The 20,925-nt window shown below is 36.9% G+C and overlaps 2 protein-coding genes across 3 annotated transcripts in view; both read right to left on the bottom strand.

Annotated features, from left to right (window-relative positions):
* Nucleotides 1–215: 215 nt before the first annotated feature.
* LOC117316008 lies at nucleotides 216–2,363 on the bottom strand. The gene is made up of 2 exons (XM_033870494.1): nucleotides 1,241–2,363; nucleotides 216–563 (listed from the first exon to the last, which is right to left on the bottom strand). Exons 1-2 carry the CDS (start codon nucleotides 1,881–1,883, stop codon nucleotides 475–477), a joined length of 732 nt encoding a protein of 243 aa, XP_033726385.1. The 5' UTR covers nucleotides 1,884–2,363; the 3' UTR covers nucleotides 216–474.
* Nucleotides 2,364–4,939: 2,576 nt separating this feature from the next.
* LOC117315545 (glucose transporter type 1-like) overlaps nucleotides 4,940–20,925 on the bottom strand; it is a 30,783-nt gene continuing 14,797 nt past the window's right edge. For both annotated transcript variants that reach the window (XM_033869783.1, XM_033869785.1), the window contains exons 2-13: nucleotides 19,149–19,279; nucleotides 18,377–18,472; nucleotides 17,800–17,960; nucleotides 17,213–17,337; nucleotides 16,304–16,474; nucleotides 15,061–15,168; nucleotides 12,916–13,004; nucleotides 12,134–12,232; nucleotides 10,124–10,336; nucleotides 9,471–9,546; nucleotides 8,889–9,016; nucleotides 4,940–7,040 (exon numbers count right to left, since the gene is read on the bottom strand). In XM_033869783.1, the coding sequence (XP_033725674.1) occupies nucleotides 6,810–7,040; nucleotides 8,889–9,016; nucleotides 9,471–9,546; nucleotides 10,124–10,336; nucleotides 12,134–12,232; nucleotides 12,916–13,004; nucleotides 15,061–15,168; nucleotides 16,304–16,474; nucleotides 17,213–17,337; nucleotides 17,800–17,960; nucleotides 18,377–18,472; nucleotides 19,149–19,247 (1,596 nt within the window). In that variant the 5' untranslated portion in view covers nucleotides 19,248–19,279 and the 3' untranslated portion in view covers nucleotides 4,940–6,809. The remainder of the gene's footprint in view (nucleotides 7,041–8,888; nucleotides 9,017–9,470; nucleotides 9,547–10,123; nucleotides 10,337–12,133; nucleotides 12,233–12,915; nucleotides 13,005–15,060; nucleotides 15,169–16,303; nucleotides 16,475–17,212; nucleotides 17,338–17,799; nucleotides 17,961–18,376; nucleotides 18,473–19,148; nucleotides 19,280–20,925) is intronic.

Below are 20,925 nucleotides of genomic sequence, written 5' to 3'. Positions count from 1 at the left end.
GGCTAAGCCTCACTTAATTTTTAGTATGTTGTTTCATTATTATGACTTTTTGCATTTGTTTTGTCTTTAAATCTCTCGAATTTTATGATAGAAGCATCATTTTACGGCAACTTGTTGTCCTGAGCACCTGTGCACCATTGGATTAAATCATATAGATTTTTTTGTAATTTTCTGGTTGGAATCGCTTTAATGTGTAATAAAAGAAACACTGAGTGTTCAAGTAAGTTTTTTTAATTCAACTTATTGCTACACGCTAAACATCACTAAAAGAATATTCCATAACAAAGAAGGACGTTTTAAAATTCGTCTGTTTTACCACTCAGAGGTGCACATCCGTAATAAAACAATTCCGTATATGTACATAGTATTTCCGCCCTTCGGTTTATTCACAGGCTTAAAACGAGTAGACTTGTCTCTCTGTAGTATTTCTGTGATATAACAAACGTTTAGTCTTTCATATTTTTTTTGTAAGTTTTATATGAAGAACCAATATTTTGCGACGATGACGGCTGCTACTACTGTGTAAGCTGTACCTTCTATCACGTTTCCTCCGCCATCTTCCGCTTTAAAAAAGTAAAAAGGGAAACTCAGAATTCTGATTAAAAAAAATAACAGAGAGAAAGTGAAAAATAAAACCAATCAGTAATTAGCTCATGTTTATAGTCACATGAATGATATAATATTTCCCTACCTCAAGGGTGTGGTAGAGAAATCTCCATCTCGATGGGTGAGACACTTGGTTGTCTAATCCTTTGCTAAACAGAAGGTTAGCCAATCAAGAATAATGCCCAGATGGTTGGTTATTTCTCTTGCACGTCTTTCTGGTAGGACAGGGATATTTCTCTCTCGCCAATTTTTTTTATTTATATTAGTGCAGGTATTGCAATGAAACTCAATTTTGCTGTGACGTGATTGTCGTGATTTAATTGTTGATGTGATATTATCATTGTTTTGTCATCATGGCATCATTGTTTTGTCGCCATGGCGTCATTGCATGGTTGCAAAACTTGGATCTGTCATACATTAGGTGTTGACAGAGATAACACACCTATTTATCAGAGACTGGTGTTTTTTTACTCATTCCATTTAACAACAAATTTCAAGAATGTTGCTTGTGGGATTTTTTTTAACAATTCCGTGAAACAGTCAATTATAAGGAGGTTGCTTATGAGCAAATCTTTGAACAACTAACTTCAAGAAAGTTGCTTATGCGATATTTTAAAAATGCTTTTGTACTTACAATCGTCTGTCTGATATCCCTGTTGAAGACTGATGTAGATGTATGCCAGGTCGGGTCTGTTACAGAGGTTATCCGTTGTACTACTTCTCTCTATAGCAGTTACTTTGAAAATAGCAGATGAAGGATACAAACACTCGGATTCCTCTATATAAGCTGAGTATTGTGCAATAAATTTCGAGCTCCAACTGGAATGTACATCATTGTTGAAAATGAACAATACGGATTCCGCAAACTGATCACATGCCACGTTGATATTGGTGCTTGACGACGTAAAAGCTGTCCATGTAAATATTGTTCCAACCACATAATTTGTAACATCAAATGACTCCCCCTCCCCGCGATATGTGGTGTCCCGACACACCTGTATCGATGGCCAATTCAATAATATTGTATTCAACATCAGTGCGTAGGAGCCATAGACAGAATCTTCCTTAAGATTTCTCAATGCCTTATTTACATTTTCATAAAGGGAACTATTTACTGTGTACAGGTAGATAACAGATTCACACAGTTGATTAAAACTTCCAGCATTTTTAATGCGATCGTTATCGAAATCAGCATCAGGTATCTGTCTTAAATCATTGTAAATAACGTCTTTCAATTCCTTCCAGTGATCGGTACCATATTCATAGATAGTTTGCATAACATCAACAAACACTTTATCTGATGTTGAATCTTGAAATAATGCTTTATACAAATTGGAAGTTATTCAACAAGGGATGTCCATGTTCTTGGTAATCCAGTCCAGTTTGTTCTGATTCGAATGATGGAGAGTCCGAAGATCTCCTCACGAGGTTGTGGACCTTCCTGGTGTCCCTTATATCATTTCGTGATTTTCCTAACCCTCTCTGTTGGTATAAACTAGCTCCGGATACCGTACACACACACCACATCAGGAGCACTGCCACAAAGGTTGATGCCATTTTTCAGAATCTGGGTGATTAGTGCAATATATCAGCTTACTGCACTGTTACTGAATTAACAACCAATACCCTTCGCTTTTATACCAACATGATTTACATTTTTGTACCTTTAAAGGGGGGATTTCATGTTAACTGGAACACGATTCCGCGAAAATCATTTAAACATAAAATGTCTGTGACCATTTATGGTGATTAACAGGTACGGGTACTTGTATTATCACATGGTTTACTAAATTGTTTTTTTTAACATGAATCAAATTCTGCGAAAATCCTTTTAACATTTGTAACTATAGAACAGTCATGCGCAACAGGATCCCTTTAAACATAAAGATTTATTACCTTGCTTTCTTAGGTAAAACCGGATATACATTGACAATGATAGCGACTATTGCATAATGGGGCTCATTCTACCATCACAATAGATACACAACATATAGTCTCTCTGGCAGTCGGGGCTATCCTCCATGCCTGAGGAGTTTACGGGTGTGCATGGCCTTGCAAAATCAAATTCTATATTCTATTTGTAGGCATGGTTAATATGTAACCATATCAACAATATCCCAAATTACGGTTTCAGAATACTTTGAAGAAATCAGAAAACCCTTTCTGATCACGGGAACTTCATACTAAAGGTGTATATTCATATAGGTGAGGCAATGTATCATGTAACAACCGTAGATCACTATTGACCTTTATTGCTCCATCTCTGACACTACTTGTCACTGACAATTAACCGTAGTCAACACAGCATTGACGTAGATTCAGCGTGCATTACCCCGACGTATGTCCTTTTGACTATGTAAACCAGGTATGCACATATTGTATATGTGCGTGGGATGTGATCGTAGGTATCATTGTGTGTGTGAGTGTGTGTGTGAGTGTGTGAGTGTGTGTGTGTGTGAGAGTGAAAGTATGTGGTCACATTAGTGTTATGTCGTATGTGAGGGTGTGTGTGTGTGAGTGTGTGTGTGTGTGAGAGTGAAAGTATGTGGTCACATTAGTGTTATGTCGTATGTGAGGGTGTGTGTGTGTGAGTGTGTGTGTGTGTGTGTGAGTGTGAGTGTGTGTGTGTGTGTGTGTGAGAGTGAAAGTATGTGGTCACATTAGTGTTATGTCGTAGGTGAGTGTGTGTGTGTGTGTGTGTGTGTGTGTGTGAGAGTGAAAGTATGTGGTCACATTAGTGTTATGTCGTATGTGAGGGTCTGTGTGTGTGTGTGAGTGAAAGTATGTGGTCACATTAGTGTTATGTCGTATGTGAGGGTGTGTGTGTGTGAGTGTGTGTGTGTGTGTGTGAGTGAAAGTATGTGGTCACATTAGTGTTATGTCGTATGTGAGGGTGTGTGTGTGTGTGTGTGTGTGTGTGTGTGTGTGTGTGTGGAAGTATGTGGTCACACGAGTGTTTATCAGACTTGACCAGTGACAAACGGACTTTACCCAGCACCCCCTTCGATCCGTCTGCAACCCTCTTAGTAATCCCGACATCCGGGACTCCTGACTGGAACTTGCCAGATTGCAGTCACAGCCACATACCTGTGGTAATACTACCAAGTTCATATATATATATATAAACCAGCTATATACCTGTGGTAATACTACCAAGTTCATATATATATATATATATATATATCCTGCAACTGCCACCGCATTGTCGGAATACACCAACCATATACAGGTGTATATTTTTGCTGTACACGGCAGTGGCGGAAAACAGCTGTATTTTGGAATATTAGAACGTGCGTCAATTCGATTGACCTACTTCAGAGTGAAACAACGTGTAAAAGGCAACATATTTGTCATTTTTGACACCGTTTCACTTCAAAATGATTATTTTTTATAACTGTTGCAGGATAAATAGTCATCTTTACCCACACCCCGGCTATACACACATGCATAAATCTTCTGTGTCCACACCAGCTCCTTATATATAGATAATACATGGTCAGTGTCTTAAAATATAAGCTGTATTTTTGGCTCGGGACAGAAAGACAAAAGTGGCTCGCCACTTTTGTCTTTCTTTACCCTCGCCAAAATACAGCTATTATATATAAGGAGCTGATGTGGACACTGCCCACAAGGACGATGGTCAGCTCGGGAGCCTGGTCAGTGTACACATGAGTGAATGAATTCTACTTTCGTTTCGTCGTTATAGTCCGTTCTATATTTGTGTGTGACCGTTGTGTTTTACGTGTTGTAGGTTTTTTTCCATATAACGTCTAATAAAGATAGGGAAGAATCCACGGTTAAGTCATCTTACTCACACCCCGGCTATACATACATGCATAAATCTTCTGTATAAATTGTCTGTATAGAATTTCAGCTAGTCATTTAGGAGGAAGCAGTGACATTATCCTCTCTGTGATGAAATATACCAATTATTAGAAGAATCAGATTTTGGAAAAAAAAATTCTGGTGAGATTACAGCTTTTTCAACTTTTATAATATGTTTATAAATATATGTAATGGTCTATGGTTTATAAATATGTGTAAAGGGCTATGGTTTATAAATATTTATAAATATATGTAAAGGGTATGGTTTATAAATATATGTGAAGGATTATTGTTGATAGATATATGAAATGGGTTATGGCTTGTAAATAAATAAGGTTTTTGGTTTATAAATGTATCTTAAGTGTTATGGTTTATAATACAAAATGTCCTCGTGCAATAGAACATCTGTCGATTACAAACACCAATATATACTTTATATAATAAAAATATATAAAGGGTTGTGGTTGTTAGTTATATGTTGTGGAGTGTACAGATAAGATAAACAAAATACGATTCAGATAGCTTTATTTGATAAATCTAAACTTTGATGTGTTGTCTTCTATATCAATACCATCGTGGAAGACAAGTCATTTGTGTTATTTCATGTCAAGATATTTTCTATATAAAAAGGAATTGTCAATACTCAACGCCTAAGAAAAATCCCGATCCGTTAGAAACATACACTTTAATAAAATATTAAAAAATGACCATGTCGATGGGATTTTTGCTAGAGAAGTTGTTCCGGTCATACAGATCATTCAAATAGTAAAATATACATTCGTTGACCATGTCGATGAAATATTCGCTAGATAAATTGACATCAGGAATGATATGATACTCTTCAGCATTAACCACCATTAACAGGGAATGACGTACAGGTTACAGCTCAACTGAATCATCAATGTGATATTTACTTTATCTTTTATTTTTCCCAATATCACGATTTCAGTTAGAGATTTTGAATGATTTCAGAAATTCTTACAACAATAATAATATAGGTTACGAAGATATTACCATTTCTAGATAGTAACTCTCCTGCATCCCCAACTCACAGTGCTTACATGTGTCATTTGATTTGATATTCAAGGGCTTGTTCATATTGTAATGGTTTCCCTGATAGATGCCGCATGTGGATGAAGACGATGGGGAAGTGTTATGGTCGGCGTCGGGATCTCATTTTGAAACATGTACGATATGATTTTAAAGGTTTTCGAAGTTCTTTGATACGCCTAGTAGGTACGATTTCATAATGCCAATTGTGCGGACGCAGTGTTGCCTTGATTTGAACAAGAATGATTTACACGACGTATGCCTTATCAATATGGCTAAAAAAGGTCAGCAGGTTTTGAAATATGTCAAAAAGATTTTTTTTAGTCTTTGCAATACTTCAAAGACATTTTCCTAAACAGTAATTCGATATATATTTCATGACTAAGAACATTTGACGATGATATAAGGTTATATATATGGGCAATATTGAAATGGAATGTTGTATTTATTTCGGATTCTACACAATCTAGTTTAATGTTCAGTTTTTTATCTCCCCGTATCCAAGAGACATTTACTCTTAAACACATTCCCATGGATGCCAACTTTTATCATGGGTAGTCCAGAACTGTCTAGAGTGGAGCTTCGATAGCTCAATAGGTTAGACCGCTGGCTACGTGATCTCGGGTGTAGATCTAAGGTGAGTGGTTCGACGTTCCATACCCGTGTCGATTTGTGTTTCTGGGGAGGCTGAGAAACAGGCCGGTCTGTGCTGACGTGGTTGTGTCCTTTGGCAAGACGCTTTGCCATAATTGTTCTGCACGGTATGCGACGGGCCTCCAGTATGTTGTTCACTGAGGTAGTCACCGACTACCCGTACAAAGGGGCGATAAACCCATCAAACAAACTAACAAATAAACACAACTTAGTGGAGATTGACTAAACTTTAGGCGAGTTGTAAGGGAAAATGAAGGTGATGCGATCAACCACGTACATCCAGATAAACATTAAAGGAAGATTACATTTACTTATCTTTACAGATAAACCTAGTATTATATTTTTTCGATGGATACATGCTACCAATGCATGTTCTTACGTAGATGATTTGATGTGATTTCGCGGAGTTATGTCCCTTTGATTAAGCTCTCCACATCTCACAGTTTTCATCCGAACGAGGCTATTTAGAACTTATCTTGAAACACATTATGCACATTGGATATTCATGATCAGAAAACGGACTTCGGTTAATAGCGAGAGTCTGACTTCCGGTTCTAGTGAATATTATCCGGTTTCAGTGTCTTGTGTTCTATAAATAGAATTTATGATGAAATAATGCCCATGATAACCCAATGATTACAGAATTCGTTTAGGTAATATTCAAATAATAGCCCTTATATATGATTTTTTACACCAGAAAAGTTCACAAGATTTGAATCCTCTTTTGCTACTTCGTTACTTCCGGCGGAAGAAAGTGATAATTCCGAGTCCGGTCGTTTCCTCCAGGCTGACGTTATATCTTCAAATGTTCTATTCTTTGTTTCCGGTAAATATATAAACAGAAATATTCCGCATAATGCTATGCATCCCGTAAATGGTAAGAAAGAGTAGTCATCTAGTCCTTCCTGAAAATAAAAAACAAAATAGTGACAGACAAACTGATTTATCGAACACAAGTCAGATGTTCAGACCTATTTTTATTATGATTTTCATCTTATTATCATATATTTTTTGAGCTACCTTTGTGCACTGTGAAAATGTTATTCAGTTAAAATTATGTCGACCGTGACTTTTCAGCAGATTTTTTCAAGAAAGCGTGCATCCGAGGTACATTTGCACCATATGTGCTGGTAAATTATTACAAATCGATCATTGGAACAGAACGGATCAGTTACACATTGTTTTCGAAGGAATTGTACAGAGGTACAATTGTATTCGCAACGTCATGGAATTTCAGCAAAAAGGTGTACATGAGACGACGGTATCCCGTTCAGTTGGGCCGTCCACAGGGAGAATAAGTGACAGTCCAATGAGCGGACGCCCACACATTACGTCGCGACGTCATAATAGAGGCATACGTCTCTCGCAACTCCGTAACTGATTTCAGATGGCGATGGACACGGCACTTCAAATTGTCGGCACTCAAGGTCGGTTAGGAATCGGTTGAATGAGTTTCATTTAAGACCAAGACGTCGCTTTTTGGTCCACCACTTACGCAGAGGTGAAGTGAACGTCGAATTTATTAGCTGCTTGCACTTGAACCTAATCTGTTCAGGTTGACCCATTGGAGACTCGTGTTGTTCACTGACGACATGTCTCGCTTTACAAGTCAGATGTACGACAGCATGTCTATCAACGTCAACGTAACGGAAACCAACGTATTAAAGTATTAAATGGGGGGGGGGGGGGGGGGGGGGGGGGGGGGTCTGTAATGGTGTTGGCAGGGATACCTCTCGTTGTTATATGGACAACATTACAGTCCAGATATGTCCACTATTGAACATTTGCCGGAGGAGTTATACAGGATGATGAGGAAGCATGTCAACTTTCTGTTTTATGACGCTCAACTCCTGCAACCCATTATTCAGCAGTACAATATTAACCCTCATAGGACAAAAACACCTGGAGGTGGTCAGTGTTAAGACGAGTAAGAACAGCGACTGGTACCAGGGGTAGGCACACACGCTACTGATTTGGAACGGTATTCATGCAAACACCGTCTGTGATAAGACAACAAAAATCATCAATATGTATTTAGTGATGATGAAATAATCGAGAAACCTACACCATGAACACGTACATCAAAGAATCATGTAAAATAATACTTACCGAAAATAAACGTTTTCTCCGTTAGTACATACATATGCAGACCTGCCAACCTTTCAAATTCAAAAATAGTAATTTGGCCCATTTTTGAGCAAAAAAAGAGTAATTCTTAACAATTCTTGCCAAATCTATTGCATCAAAAAGAGTAATTTGCTACTATTTCGAGAGAAAAAAGAGTAACGACCACCACAAAATAGTAAAGATTACTATAAAATAGTAGTAGTTGGCAGGTCTGCATATGGATTTATTCAACATATCAAATTTATGTCTGATATTGTTATTACAGATATGTTTTCAATTTCAACATATTTCATTGACACAGATGATATTTTGTTAATAGGATTGGACAGCAGGCATTACCTATATTAGTCCTCTCTTTATATAACAGGTGGTAAACAAACATGAACATATATATACATACATACATGAAGGTGAAGATGATGCGACAAAAAGGGAGATGACTCCTTAATGGGAAGAAATTGTTTCATTATTCAAAAATGAAGTAATTCTCTTAAAAAATGATTTTCCTTAAGTGTATCTATTTGGTCAAATTGAGTTCATTGCCCCAACAAATACAGGCCTTAAAGTCCATATGTATTACAGATATTGTCTGATATGTATGCAATTCTCCAGACTTTAGTACGTACCTGCATGCTAGGGAAGGCATACCCTACAGCAAAGTTAGCGACCCAGTTGACGAGAACTGACAAACTGATGGCAGCCGGTCTTGGACCCTGGGAAAATAGCTCCGCAACAATTAGCCAAGGTATGGATCCTAAAACAGACAAGCATGTCCTTAAAATACAGCGTGGCTTCTGGTCCTTGTTACTCGTCCATATGTAAGCTTGTCTGGTCGGTGATTATCAAAATTTGTATACATACAGACAGACATTTTGTCAACAAGTCTGCTTTTACTGGTAAGGGAGTGTACTCTACATGCTCTACGTATACCGGTTACTTCAGCAGTAAACTTGCATGCAGCCGAGGGAAATTGCTTTCAAGAAGTACACGTTTAAATTGGCATTGCTTTACTTCGTATAGGTAAACATACGGGTTGTCCTTGCTTAAATTAGTTATAATTCCATGACAACTTCAAACAAAAAAATATTACCAGAACTTGTAATGTTCCGATCAGTTGTTAATTATGAGAATATTTATAGGATGTATCTTTCTGATCATTAGAGTGAGGATACTATATTTCTCGTGTAAGGGAGATAATTCTTACGTACCTGGCCCTATAGCGAAAAAGACGACGTAAAGAAGGGAGACAACTACGTTTGCTACCTTCACCCACTCAGCCAGATGCTGAAATACAATGTATAAAACATATATAATAACTCATATTAAAACTCATCTACTGAAAATGTAAATAACGATGGATTAAACTTCCCCAGTTCTACCAAAATAGGCAGAACAAGGATTTGTCATTTGCTAAAATGAATGAACGTGCCATTCTCTCTTTTTATCGATAACGGCGTCGTCATCTTAAGGAGTGAAAAAAATAGCTTTAAAACTCATATGTATCAAAAAGTACACGAGTAAATACATTTTATCAAAAGTAACAAAAAAACAAAAAAAAAAAAAAAAACAGTTAACGAAATAAAATGTCTATGCCCCTGATGTGTGTTTAGCCAATTCGCAACTTCGTTACATTCTCTTTTCTTGGTATGTGATCATGAATAACATTATTTGTAATATGGTATGTCTGTCTGCAAAGCTCTATTATCTAAATTGGCCAGATATACACAATGTACCACATTAAAACAGTTTCATGTTTCAGAAGACTAGCCTTGTTTATAAAACTATTTTTCTATGGCCCTATGCGTTTATCCAATCAGAAGCCTCGTTACATTTAATTTCATGACACAGTAACATGACTTACAGTGAGTGCTAGTGATACTGTGATCAGGATGCTGAAGACAAACATTCCTCCTAATCCTAGTAGATGGAGCGTGCGTCGTCCTACACGATCCATCAAAGGTATCGTCACCATTGTCATGGTAACCATAATGCCGCCAATACCGCTTGTTGCATGTGCAGCTGATTGTTCAGATAAGCCAACGTTTTTAAACAAACTAAACGAATAGTAGAAAACCTGTAAACAACAAAACATATTGAATGGTTTCCCGTTTAACATAAATATTTCACGAGTATGGTCATACGATTGCAATATTGCAATTTATATACTTAAAAACAAAATTGAAAATATCGAAAAATCAATAGTGTCAAAAAGTGCGGGAATCAGTAATGACGTCATCCCTTTGTGACGTTACTCCACGTCAACTTGACGGCGCCATTTTGGAAGGACTGATCAGCGCAATTTAAGCGTTTTCTGCCGTTATTGGAGAATCTGTGCATGAATATTTAACTTCAAGTGAGTATTTTGTCAAAACTAGTCAGAATATTTCAGAAATACAGCAACATAACAAATGCATCTATCTCCGCTTCGATTGGAAAAAATAACAAATGTCAACGAGGTGAATACAAAGGTTTGCTCTGATTGGTCAAAAACGGAAAACTTACATTTTCACTTCAAAACGTATATTTTTACTGCAAAACTTATATTTAATTGCAAAATCTTATAATTTCACCACAAAATCTTATATTTTCACTGCTAATAGCTGCAGTGAAAATATAAGTTTTACTACTTTGATAAATTTCTATATATCACTGGCAAAAATGCAATAAATGGGTATACGTACTATTATGTCTTTAATGTGGATTACATATGTATAAATATTTACATTTACACTGCAGCCAGTGGACTCAATATCCGTATCATTTACCGAGGACTGTATTTAATCATGATATCTAATATTCAATGAAGATTGTGTTTATGAGATTCCAGTGATGATGATCTTATTTTATTATGTGGAAGTAATGTTGAAAATAAAATGACATTAAACCCATTTTATATACCAATACATCATGAATAACTTGAAATCAAGGCCACTACATACTTTTCAACATCAGCCTATCACCTCGATCTTTACTTACAACTTAACGAATAGGGACGGACTAAACTGTATGCTAAGCGTCCTGATTTCAGTTTCTAAATCGCTAATTTCCCCTTTCTTACTTGCAACATTCCTGCATACCCTGCCTACGACCCCCTTTGACTCGATATCAAGTATTTGCTGCCGTTTTTGTTTTTCCTTTTGCGATATTAGGCCAGATATGTTCGACACTTGTTAATATGCCCAGTGGTTTCGTTATCATCCCTCTTAGTCTCATTTCAGATAGTGACCTGGATTTGTCTTAGATTTGTTTAGCGAGTGATGTCGATGAAGCAGAACATTATATTTTAACAAATGTACTTTGAGAGATGCATATTCCATATCGTGTTAAGCCGTACATCAAAAACGACTATTGTAGAATACCATGTGATTTCAAAGTAGTTCATCTGCTAAACAAGCATATCGTTATGGGGTTATTTCATTTCTTTTTTTAATTTGGGGGAATATATCTAGAATCCATAAGGCGTAAATGAACGATTTCTTGTTTATATTTTACTGTACATGTATATCTGATATATATATGGTAATATACTATGTTCAATACTAAGTAGTGTTATCTTTCCTGTCCATCTGGCGTTAGACTTTGATAATGCTACATTGTGTAACTGTTTACATATGTATGTATTATACCCATAAGCTTAAGAATTTTTCTGTAAATAAAGAATGTGACTCTCTTTTTTTGACAATATCCGCTTACGATCAGTACATCTTCACAAAGCGTATATCAATATGTTTATCTACTAAATGTCTAAGGGTTGTACGCGCAAATTTATGTTCAGGATTCTTAGCCGAGAGCTGAACAAGTTATAATCAAAATAAAATCTATATGTGAGTGACGTAGCACACAGTTATATGTGACGTAATAGACAACTTACTGCGACAATGCCGGACAGCTGCTGTGAGAGATGCATGACGAAGCTGATGAGAAGTGGAGCCCAGAGAGACTTTTTCTTAAGGAAGTGTATCAACGAGACCTGTTGTAGACAACATAATACAAAGTGATGATAAAGAAGATCTTTCATTAACAATACCTGTTTTAGTTAGGTTTTCCAATTTATATTAAACATGTTCAATATCCAATCTGGTTATGAATTTGTATATACTTTCACGCACGCATCATCAAATTATATATGCATTCATTCTTGAAATGTAATTACTGATATGTATAGATATAAACTGTATGACAGTGTTCCATTGTTGGAACGAATATCTCTGACAGTTAATGACCATAGCCGTCGATGCGCCGTTAAAACTAAACAAACAAAATCCCTTTCGCGAGATCGGTAGATTGCTGGCTTGGCAAGCCTTGGGTCATGGACTCGATCCAGTGATGAGGTCACGACTCGCCTTCATGTTACAGTTTACTTTTCCATTCACTTAAAACTGGCAAAATATATCACAACACAATTATAGTTCTCCTATTGTATTACCTTACGTATGATCCAGTGAAGACGAGTGCATGCTTTATTTTTGTTTTCATCATTTGCCACATGCGGTATACAAGGGTAAGACTTATATATATATATTTGCTTTTACTTATTTAATTGCTATATACTTTAAATACATTGGAATACAGATACACAATCGCGCTCACATGCGCTACATGTTTTAGTTTCGTATCATTTCTAGACATTTCCGTTTTCCTGGCTTTACTCACTTTAGCCTCCGACTGTTGGATGAGGAATTCTTTCTTCATCTCCTCTATATCGTCATGTACAGCAGACGTCCCACGCAACTTTACCAGAGCTGAAACCAATATAAACACATATTTACAATTCATTTAATAACATCATCTTTGTATCTGGCGTTCAACGTCCCCGTTCCAGGTATAAACCTGTATGGTTGGTACCTTATCACAGATACGCTATAGTTCCAATACCTCTAGCAATACTTCAAAGACGCCATTCAATGTCAAACAAAGAACATTACCAGTTTAAAGATTTCGGTTCGCCGAATCAATATTGTTTTCATCAACCGGTTCCTCAATTTAAGGTCGGGTTTTAACCTTTGTTTGACCAGAATTTATATGACGGGTTTCTTCGACGCCTACCCTCAAATGACTTTTGATCAAACTTCTTACATAACGATAAAGGACAATAATACACTGACAAGATCAAGTTGCAGGGCTTTATGGTATATGTCAAGGTCACTTATACAATTGTTACCTGGGACAGGTTATGTTACATTATTGCTTTAGCAATACCGACAACGCTTGTTGCCATTGTATTTTTTGTAGTATTTTGTTCACCTTTATTATTTTTTTTAATTTACTGAATTTTTCGGTATTATTTATGTATTATTAATACTCTGAATAACAAGACTTGGAGATAAAGAATATATATATAGATATCCTACTGCAGATGGTTTATTATGATCAATGTTTCAAATTAAGACACACACCTTTGTGTAAAGGGTTCCAATATTATTTACTCAGGGATGGTTTAGTTGGTTATATTCGATATTTTTATCATGAAATCTCGACAAACAGGTTTATTACTTGATACTTTATCAATACTCATGTCTCACCTGTCGGACTGACAAAGATGGCGCAGTAATAAATGGCGAATCAGATACCAAATAACATATAATAAATATTAATTTTATCAACAAAGCGCTTGATCTGTAATCTTTCTGTATGATCTGTATTTCAAATGGAAAGCATGTCCACTGTTCTTATGAATAACATACACTAGGTTTACGCTAGGTTTCATCAACGTTCAGCATCCTAACGAAGCTCATTCTTAACTTTTTCCATATGAAAACATTATCACGGGTTTTCTTTACCCAATAACCCTTTCTTATGGGAAATTATTAACTAAGATTTTTTCTCGATTTAAGGAGCCTTGATGGAATTTGGACTAAGAGGAATATATCACTATACTATTTAATGAAACTATGACTAGGAGAAATGCATCATTATATATATATGCCATTACGTGTCATACCCGAATAACGCTTTCTTATGGGAAATTTTAAACTTTCCCATCTACCGTCTACTGCTTCAATAAGAACACACGCTTTAAACACAAGTATCTAGGTTAAATGAAAGTTGTGTCAGATCATCAGGAAGAAAACCAGGGTAGTCAGCTCAATCTATTCCTGTATTTGTTTGAGAATGGACCGATTTGGTTTGGTTTATTTTGTTTAACGTCCTATTAACAGCCAAGGTCATTTAAGGACGGCCTCCCGTGCGTGCGACATGTATGCGTGTGGTGAGTGCGTATGTGTGTTTTGGGAGGCTGCGGTATGCTCGTGTTAAGTCTCCTTGTGATAGGCCGGAACTTTTGCCGATTTATAGTGCTATCTCACTGAAGCATACTGCCGAAGACACCCAGCAGCACACCCCATCCGGTCACATTATACTGACAACGGGCGAACCAGTCGTTCCACTCCAACTATGCTGAGCGCTAAGCAGGAGTAGCAACTTCCATTTTTAAAGACTTTGGTATGTCTCGGCTAGGGGACAGAACCCAAAACCTTCCTCACAGCGGCGAACGCTTAACTAAAGGCCAAAAGTGAGGCATTGTCAAGGGAGATATTAGGAAGAAGAAAGTTGTTAAGAAAGAAGAGAAAAGGTAAGATCCCAAGTTTAGTCGCCTCTTACGATCATGCAATGGGGGCAGCAGGTACAATTCTAACGTCCTACCTACAAGGCTGGAATGGACCGAAAGACTACGTAATGACAGTATGAACATATGAATTGGCATCATATGTAACCAGTCTACAAGAAGATTTAACCACGGCCATAACAAAGGAGGCAGATCCAGAAAAAACCTAAACAGAATGAACAAAGCAAGCGTACCTTTGAGGGCGTGATCCTCCATCTCTTTGGATATCAGGAGATACCGTGGGCTCTCTGGACAAAATGGCATGGTCAATAACTGTAACGCGCACGGGACGGCACACATACCTATAAGACACGTGTACATATGTTAGTATAGCTCCTTAAAGTCATCTAAGGCAATATTAAAACTTTATTATTGAAAAGACGTAGTATTACTTCTTACACCGTTGATTTGTTTATCATTTAAGGTTGTACCTTATTTTGACTGCGTATATGGTAGTATGCCCGCAGTTGGCAACGAACATTCCCTATGGCTAGCGCTTATTAATCCGCTGAGTCTTTTTTTGCACTGCGTAGTATATGCTAATTTATTCGCAGTCAGAGTTTTCTAAGGTGAAGAATGGAGAGATGTAAAGATAAACATGTATTTTTATACATCGCTTTCGGTTAGATATATTTAGTTTCTGTAACTATACTCGATATAAACGACAGCTAAACCTCGTTATCTCGAAGTCAGGCTATAAAAATAATTAAAGTTGAGATATCACGAGGTAGCTGAGTATATCTTGTGTAGAACTTTTACAGTTGGACCAGAGAGGTTACTTTTGATGTAAATTTTGCAAAATGTAAGTCCACTATTCTATGACGTTTATGAATGTGTCTGTCACGGATTTATTCTACTATCAAACCAACACTTCTACACCAATCAACCAGCATCATTGTTTTGTTCAATGCTATGCGTTACATTAACGAATTGATCTGAGCCTATCATCATATTACATGTGTAGCCCGCTAAGCATCCATCGTCACGTCATAATACAAGGTTATTATACTGTATTAGTATCGAACGACTTTTTAGTACACGTCATTTAATATATCTATATAGTTTTTATAATATCGTATTATTTTATGATAATAACCAGGATTTAACAAAAGTTACCTAAATATTCCATTTGAAACAAAAACTATTCGGTACAAGTCTTTTAATTCATGTTGATTGGATGTTCATTTAAAAAAGGATTGATTTTAATACCTTTCAGCAGTAAATTCAAATTTGAGAAATAAATCTTGTCTTAACAAAAGCCATATGATGTCATCATAGTTTCCTGTCCATATAGGAGAGATATTTTTGTGACCAGTGTGTTTTTTTTCCAGAACTCGGTTGTCGGGAATATTATGCTTTTATCACGTACCGATAACTTCTACTTTTCGAGATTTGACTGTAATGGCGGACGGAAGCCACGTGTAATATCAGTGTTACCCAGAAGTATGTGCCAGTAGGTGTCGTTTCCAAGGATCTCGGGGAATCCCAGAATCTGTGACAGGAGAATCCCAATTGTGACGCCGAGTTGATGGATCACCCCTAACGCCCCTCGAATGTTGGCGGTTGAAATCTCCGATAAATAAAGTGGAGTTAACCCGGTATAAAGGCCTGGCAGATATAGAAAAGACAAGATTAAGTCTTAAAAAGACATGATCATAGCCGATAAATATGATATGTATGGGATAAACAACTATTTTACAGAAAAAAACAACGTTCGTATTGAAATTAATTAATTACAAGTTACATACTACCAAATAGAGATGATATCATGTTAAAATGGTTTCATATTCCTGTCTCTATATAATATAAAGATAAATAAACAACAATTGGAATTACGTCTTAAGAAAATGATATATAACATAAACGAAGGCCAAATTGTATACATATGGTTAACTCGACTGGCTGTTGTATATTTTGACCATTTCAACACTAACATTTTTATGCAATGACCACCCTTCAAAAGTTCAAGCTTCTCGACTTTTTAAAAATAGAAATGAGTCCAAACCGCAGTAATTATATCGTGCAACAACTCTACATAATGCCGTTATGATTTGTTCGTATATACCATATTTGGTACTCTTTTCAGGACGAGATAAATGCTACACGTATGTACACTATGTTATCACTTAAACAAGAAGGGGGCTCTCGAAGGGGTTTTCCTGTCAACAGTTAAGTATTATTAACTATAGTTGAACCCCACAAGGAATCTCCCTTGTTGGGCCATCTAGTAGAATGTCAACTTTGTAACATAAATGTATTATTTTCCACAGTTTAATCCCATAAGGAACCCCCCTATTTTGACCAGCTCATAGAATGTCGACTTTGATACATAAAAGAACTATTTACCACAGTTGAACCCCACAAGGAACCTCCCCACGATAACCATCTCATAGGACCACGCCATTCTACTAAAGAACATCAAGGCAGCTGCTCCAATCCCAAATGCGTTGTTTATCAGCATACCGTGTTTTCTGTGAACAAATTAGGACTGCATTTTAGTGTCAGGTACACACATATATATCACTATAACATACATTTGTGATTTCATGAATTCATTGACTCACTTTATGATAATGTGTCTTTTGCTTTAAAAATTCCCATATTCAAAACTACGCTATCTATCAAAAGGGAAGCCGTACACCATCTGGTATATTTTACTATAAATTGTGTTTAGGCTAATCTATATCCTCCAAATTTTCATTTCGGGTTTCTTTTTTTTTTTTAGATCCTTACATTATTCCTTCGCTCTTTGTCATTATGATGTGACCGGGTAATTTTAAGGCAAATTAATATAAACTTTATTTCATTCCATTTTCATATAAGTATAACAAAGAGTATATACATAAGACAAACTATCCTGAAGGTCAAGGTCAACAACAGTGAAAAGTGATATATATATTCAAGTTGTATTAGAATTATTATTTGAAATTTACCTGCCGAAGTAATCTGCCCACCATCCGGCTAGTAACCCTCCCAGCATACCTCCTACGGCAAATATCGCCACGAGGAGGGCGTAAGTATTTAATAGGGATCCCGACGTTAAAGTCTCGCCTGTCCGCCGGAAGTGGGTTTGGTTCATAAAATCTTTGATACTCTGAAATTGTGCAAAATAAATGTTATGATGATAACTTATTAAACGAAATTCTGTTAAAACCGAGCGTAAGTATTATAAAAAAATATTATGAACAGTCGATAAATATTCTAAAGACGATCTTTTTGAGTGTTTTACCTTTCGTTATAATTGAAAATATGATTAAAAAGGTATTTTATATACATGTACATGTAACAAATTAGAAGAGTTTAGATTATTGCGTAACTTTGCCAAATCAACAAAAAATGTCTGCTGGAAATCACGAACATCTTAAGCACCATGAACGCTTACCTAAACATTATCATTATTCATATCGGTTACTATAAATATAATGGTTCATTAACCAAGACATTCTCGTCTTAAGAAGTCCGTGATTGTAAAGCAGCTTTTGTACAGATTCCCACCACACGTATACCTACACCCTCTGGGGCATTGATGACTCCCGTATTATATCCAAACTGAAGAGAACCCATCACAGCCGCGAACACGGATAAAACAAGGCGCCAGGTCACCTTCTGTAACAGGAAAAAAAAACAGAGGTTAGTAACGTTAAAACGAAATCGAAATTCAACCTCAAAATTCATAAAACTATGACAAAAACGAAAACAATCTCCTGAGCAAATAAAAGTAGAAGAAGGCATGTGTATCGGAAGGGTAGGCGTCGACCGCTTCATCGACTTCGCCTGCCATACAAATCTAGGTCACAGCGACACCTGCCATACAAATCTAGGTCACAGCGATACCTGACATACAAATCTAGGTCACAGCGACCCCCGCCATACAAATCTAGGTCACAGCGACACCTGACATACAAATCTAGGTCACAGCGATGCCTGCCATACAAATCTAGGTCACAGCGACCCCCGCCATACAAATCAAGTTCACAGCGACGCCTGCCATACAAATATAGGTCACAGCGATGCCCGCCATACAAATCTAGGTCACAGCGACCCCCGCCATACAAATCAAGTTCACAGCGACGCCTGCCATACAAATATAGGTCACAGCGACGCCTGCCATACAAATCTAGGTCGAACTCGCTGTGTATTTTGAATCTCCATTACGCTTTGATATCCCACACTTTTTGCTCTCTACAAACTTACTTCCTCATAGGTTTTGTCCTTTCATGGGTGAGAGTCTGTCCGCCGTTCACCTTAGAATTACTGAGATTACTGAATTTTATAAACTTACCCCTCTCGCTGGTTTTGTGCTTTCCTGGTTGAGATTCTGTCCTCCATTCCCCTGAGAGATTCCCAGATTTGTTTCCTGATAACTTGACTCGCGCTCCATGATTTATGTATTAGTTGACCCGTGACCTATAACTATAAATAGAATACAGGTATTAATATGTTTTCATTGTGAATCTTGGGTACTTTCCTGAAACTACTCTCCGCTCCATTGAAATAGTAGAACCATCTTCAAGTATTGCTGTCTACTTAACTAAAATGCACATCCTAGTTTTGCTGTTTGCCTTTCCGAATAGTTCTGTGAACTTTTCCTTATATTACTGTTACCGCATCTAGCAATCGTGCATATTGTCATCCTCACCACACCAATGTTTACCGTTTCTGATATTGATGTCTATTAATCCGGTTACTGATGTCTACTAATCCGGTTACTGATGTCTACTAATCCGGTTATTGATGTCTACTAATCCGGTTACTGATGTCTACTAATCCGGTTACTGATGTCTACTAATCCGGTTACTGATGTCTACTAATCCGGTTACTGATGTCTACTAATCCGGTTACTGATGTCTACTAATCCGGTTACTGATGTCTACTAATCCGGTTACTGATGTCTACTAATCCTGATAGTATCGCCTTATTGCCACGTACTAAATGCCTATTGATTTAAGTTTGTCAATTCTGTAATGCAAAGTATAAATGAAGCTTAGTAACCAAACATGACAAAGCAGAAGAACACGAGCGAGTGACAATGGTAGATGGATGTCTATTGTTCTGTTACAGCTGACATTGTGTTACCCTAAAACCCCCGAAAACAAGTCGACCTTAAAGAAAAATCTATCATGAAAATAAGTCTGTAGTTTCAGTATATAAAGACAGCTAAGTGGTCCCTCGATTTACTGCTTTTGATTAAGTTTCCTTTATCATGCCGGTATTTTCTGTTAAATTTGAATGTTTTGACATACAAACCAACAGTAATTATAGGTCACATCAGGGAACTGTCGTATTTGGAGGTTAATTTTATCTTAATTCATGGTCATGAGTTAAAGTGACGATAAAGGAGAAGACTAAACATTTCAAAGACCTAGATTCTCCTGTTTACGATACACTTGGCAAGGAAGTAAGAGGGAAGCACATTTGTAGATGTATTTAAGAATAACATAGAAGTATATTCATTCTTCTGTTTTGATGTGATTACATAAATTTATCCTTCCCTTTGTTGATACCATATGTAGTGTTTATCTAAAGTCTGCGTCTTGTCTGTGCCCACTTGTAACTAGAGGATATGTCTACACTTGAATTACCATTGTCAATAAATAATGGGCTTCTGTCAACCTAATTAATATTCAGAATTTCACTCGATGTATTTGACTTGACCGGAACGTGATCACTGACTTAACATCGAGTAAAAACTAGTTCAGACAGCTTTTACCGTACATAGAACAAGACGATATCATCGTTGAACTATTTTGTCAATTACAACTTTCTACAACAAATAACCCAGCGTCCGTTAGCTGTCTGTAAGGCATTTGTGAGGAGACAAGAGACATGCTGATAGCAGCTTTAAATATGAATTTGGTTTAGTTTGTTTTTGTTGAACGTCCTATTAATAGCCAGGGTCATTTAAGGACGTGCCAGGTTTTGGAGGTGGAGGAACGCCGGAGTACCCGGAGAAAAACCACCGGCCTACGGTCAGTACCTGGCAACTGTCCCACGTAGGTTTCAAACTCGCAACCCAGAGGTGGAGGGCTAGTGATAAAGTGTCGGTATACCTTAACCAC

Source organism: Pecten maximus, chromosome 17, assembly GCF_902652985.1.
Source record: "Pecten maximus chromosome 17, xPecMax1.1, whole genome shotgun sequence".
NCBI classification, from domain to species: Eukaryota; Metazoa; Mollusca; class Bivalvia; order Pectinida; family Pectinidae; genus Pecten; species Pecten maximus.
This window is presented reverse-complemented; position numbering and strand designations above follow the sequence as displayed.

What these genes read in the sequence shown, in the direction of transcription:
- LOC117316008 (XM_033870494.1), bottom strand. Translation starts at nt 1,883, where the DNA reads ATGCAAACTATCTATGAATATGGTACCGATCACTGGAAGGAATTGAAA. An exon ending in GGGATATCAGACAGACGATT is followed by an intron (nt 564 to 1,240) that starts GTAAGTACAAAA and finishes ACTTTTTTAAAG; the next exon opens with CGGAAGATGGCGGAGGAAAC.